The sequence below is a fragment of the Capsella rubella genome, unplaced genomic scaffold (genome assembly GCF_000375325.1).
Source record: "Capsella rubella cultivar Monte Gargano unplaced genomic scaffold, Caprub1_0 scaffold_4, whole genome shotgun sequence".
Taxonomy (NCBI): domain Eukaryota; kingdom Viridiplantae; phylum Streptophyta; class Magnoliopsida; order Brassicales; family Brassicaceae; genus Capsella; species Capsella rubella.
The window spans coordinates 4912206-4914791 of NW_006238920.1; the positions used below are offsets into that span (position 1 = coordinate 4912206).

General features: G+C 36.9%; 1 protein-coding gene across 1 annotated transcript; it reads left to right on the forward strand.

Moving 5' to 3' along the window:
* The first annotated feature begins 1802 nt into the window (after nt 1–1802).
* LOC111831056 lies at nt 1803–2357 on the forward strand. The gene has a single exon (XM_023784567.1). It carries the CDS (start codon nt 1803–1805, stop codon nt 2355–2357), a length of 555 nt encoding a protein of 184 aa, XP_023640335.1.
* Nucleotides 2358–2586: the final 229 nt, after the last annotated feature.

Below are 2586 nucleotides of genomic sequence, written 5' to 3' on the forward strand. Positions count from 1 at the left end.
TAGATTTACTGAGTTAACTATATGAAATATATGTTTAAGAAAGGATCTGATTAACCTTAATGCATTTGATACAAGTGTTTACATGATCGTTAACTATTATTTCTTTTCTTTGTTTCTGAGGATCGAAGTTTAGGATAGCCTGGAAAACTCAAGCGGATTCATACAGCACATTTGACTCCTCCCTTAAGAGGTATGTCACTCAATCGTTTTAGTTCATAGGTAATGTATATCATGATCTTGAATGCGAGCCTGATGAACTGTAAAAGAGTTGTGAATTGAAGTATGTATTGCTTTTTGGTGTCTTTTGATAAATTGTTGTTGTATATTGATCTTAATCCTTAGGTCATTTGTCTGAGCTTTGTTTATCATTGGTTTCAAGTAAACCGTCTGTGGAGCTTTATGAGATTTGTTTATATAATAGCATTCAAACCTTAAATTGAACTATGCTTGCATAAATTGTCTTATATATAGAAGATCCATCTGACTGGTGGTTAGTGAACTAAGAATTTGTGTTATATATATTGTTCTGACATAAGTCATTGTATTGTTTTGAATTGATCTAGTTAGAAGAACTTAAAATTTACACTTAAAACTTAACTATCTTCTTTATTCTTCACTGTTAATAATTAGAAACCATTGTATTATGGTTGAGCACTATTTGCTACATTAATATTTGAATGGTGATTTGATAGAAGTAGGTAATACATTGCTTTAACTTTCTGTAATAACTCTACAAAGTCTCTTTATGAACTTTGTAGAAATTAACTCCTTCCATCTACCTTCTTCTTTCATCCTTCTATTTTGCTTCTTCTCCATCTGTTTTGCTTCTTCTTTTACCTTTGATCCTTCTATTTTTTGCTTCTTCTTTGATCCTTCTGTTTTGCTTCTACTTTGACCTTCTGTTTTCCTTTTTCTATGACCTTCTGTTTTGCTATACATATGTTCTTCTTCGACTTTGAGACGTCTGTTTTGCTACTTCTTTCAACCTTTCTGTTTTGCTTCTGCTTTCCTCCTTCTGTTTTCTTCTTCGTTGACATTCAGTTTTGGTGCCTTGCTTGACCTTCTGTTTTCCTTCTTCTTTGACATCTGTTTTGCTACTTCTTTCAACTTTCTTTTTGCTTCTTTTTAAACTAAACTTTCACAATGGATTCAAACAATCCGTATGGGGGTTCACCTGGGTACTTTAGTTTAAACAATTTTCCTTATGACAGCTTCTCCCAAAATGTCAACTTTGGCTCTACTCCTCCCACCCAATTCCCACCTTTTAGCCAACAACCATCTCAAGGAAGCCAAAACCCTTATCTTAGCTAAAACCCTTCTCTTAGCCAAAACCCTTCTCTTAGCCAAAACCCTTCTCCCAGCCAAAACCCTACTCGCAGCCAAAACCCTTCTCAAGCCACCCCAAATGCTAATAGGGAGAGAAGGCAATGGAACTCCTCAGATGACCTAGTGTTGATTAGTGGGTGGCTTAACACATCAAAGGATGTGATTGTGGGCAATGACCAAAGGTCAGGCACCTTTTGGCAAAGGATTTCTGAGTATTATGGAGCTAGTCAGCATGTGAAGAATGGTGCAGAACGACGACTGCCAGATCATTGCAAGCAATTCGACTTTTAGCATACGGCGGTGGGGCAGACACTGTTGACGAATATATACGTCTTGGTCAAACGACGGCTCGTAAGTGTTTGGAAAATTTTGTCGTGGGAATTGTTGACTTATTTGGCGATGAATATCTAAGGCGCCCTACAGAAGAAGATCTCCAAAGACTACTTTATATTGGAGAACAAAGGGGTTTTCCACGGATGGTTGGAAGCATTGATTGTATGCATTGGGGGTGGAAAAATTGTCCAACCGCATGGAAAGGTATGTATTCTCGAGGAACCGGAAAGCCAACTATTGTTTTGGAGGCGGTTGCTTCACAAGATCTCTGGATATGGCACGCGTTTTTTGGAGCACCAGGTACATGTAATGATTTAAATGTTCTTGATCAATCACCGGTATTTAATGACATTATACAAGGTCATGCCCCTCAAGCAAACTACTATGTCAACGGAAGGAAGTATAACATGACTTACTATCTTACGGATGGTATTTATCCCGACTGGGCGACATTTATTCAATCCATCCGACTACCACAAACCCCGAAACATTCGTTGTTTGCAAAACGTCAAGAATCTGCACGGAAAGATGTTGAGCGTGCATTTGGAGTCCTTCAATCAAGATTCGCCATGGTTAAGAATCCATGTCTTCTATGGGAAAAAGAAAAAATCGCTTACATTATCAGAGCATGTCTCATACTTCATAATATGATTGTTGAAGATGAACGACATTCATACACTCTCTTTGACGACCAATAATTCGTAGAAGATGGCCCGGATATTACGTTTTCAAACAATATGGCTACAAATCTCGACGGTATAGGTGATCGTCGCAGAAGAATACGTGATAAACAAGTACATCACCAATTAAAAGAGGATTTGATTGAGAATATATGGACGAAATTTGGACATCTTCCAAATGATTAAAAACGTTTCTAAGTTTATAATTTCTATTTTTGTATCTTTTTAAGTTTATGTTTTTAATTTT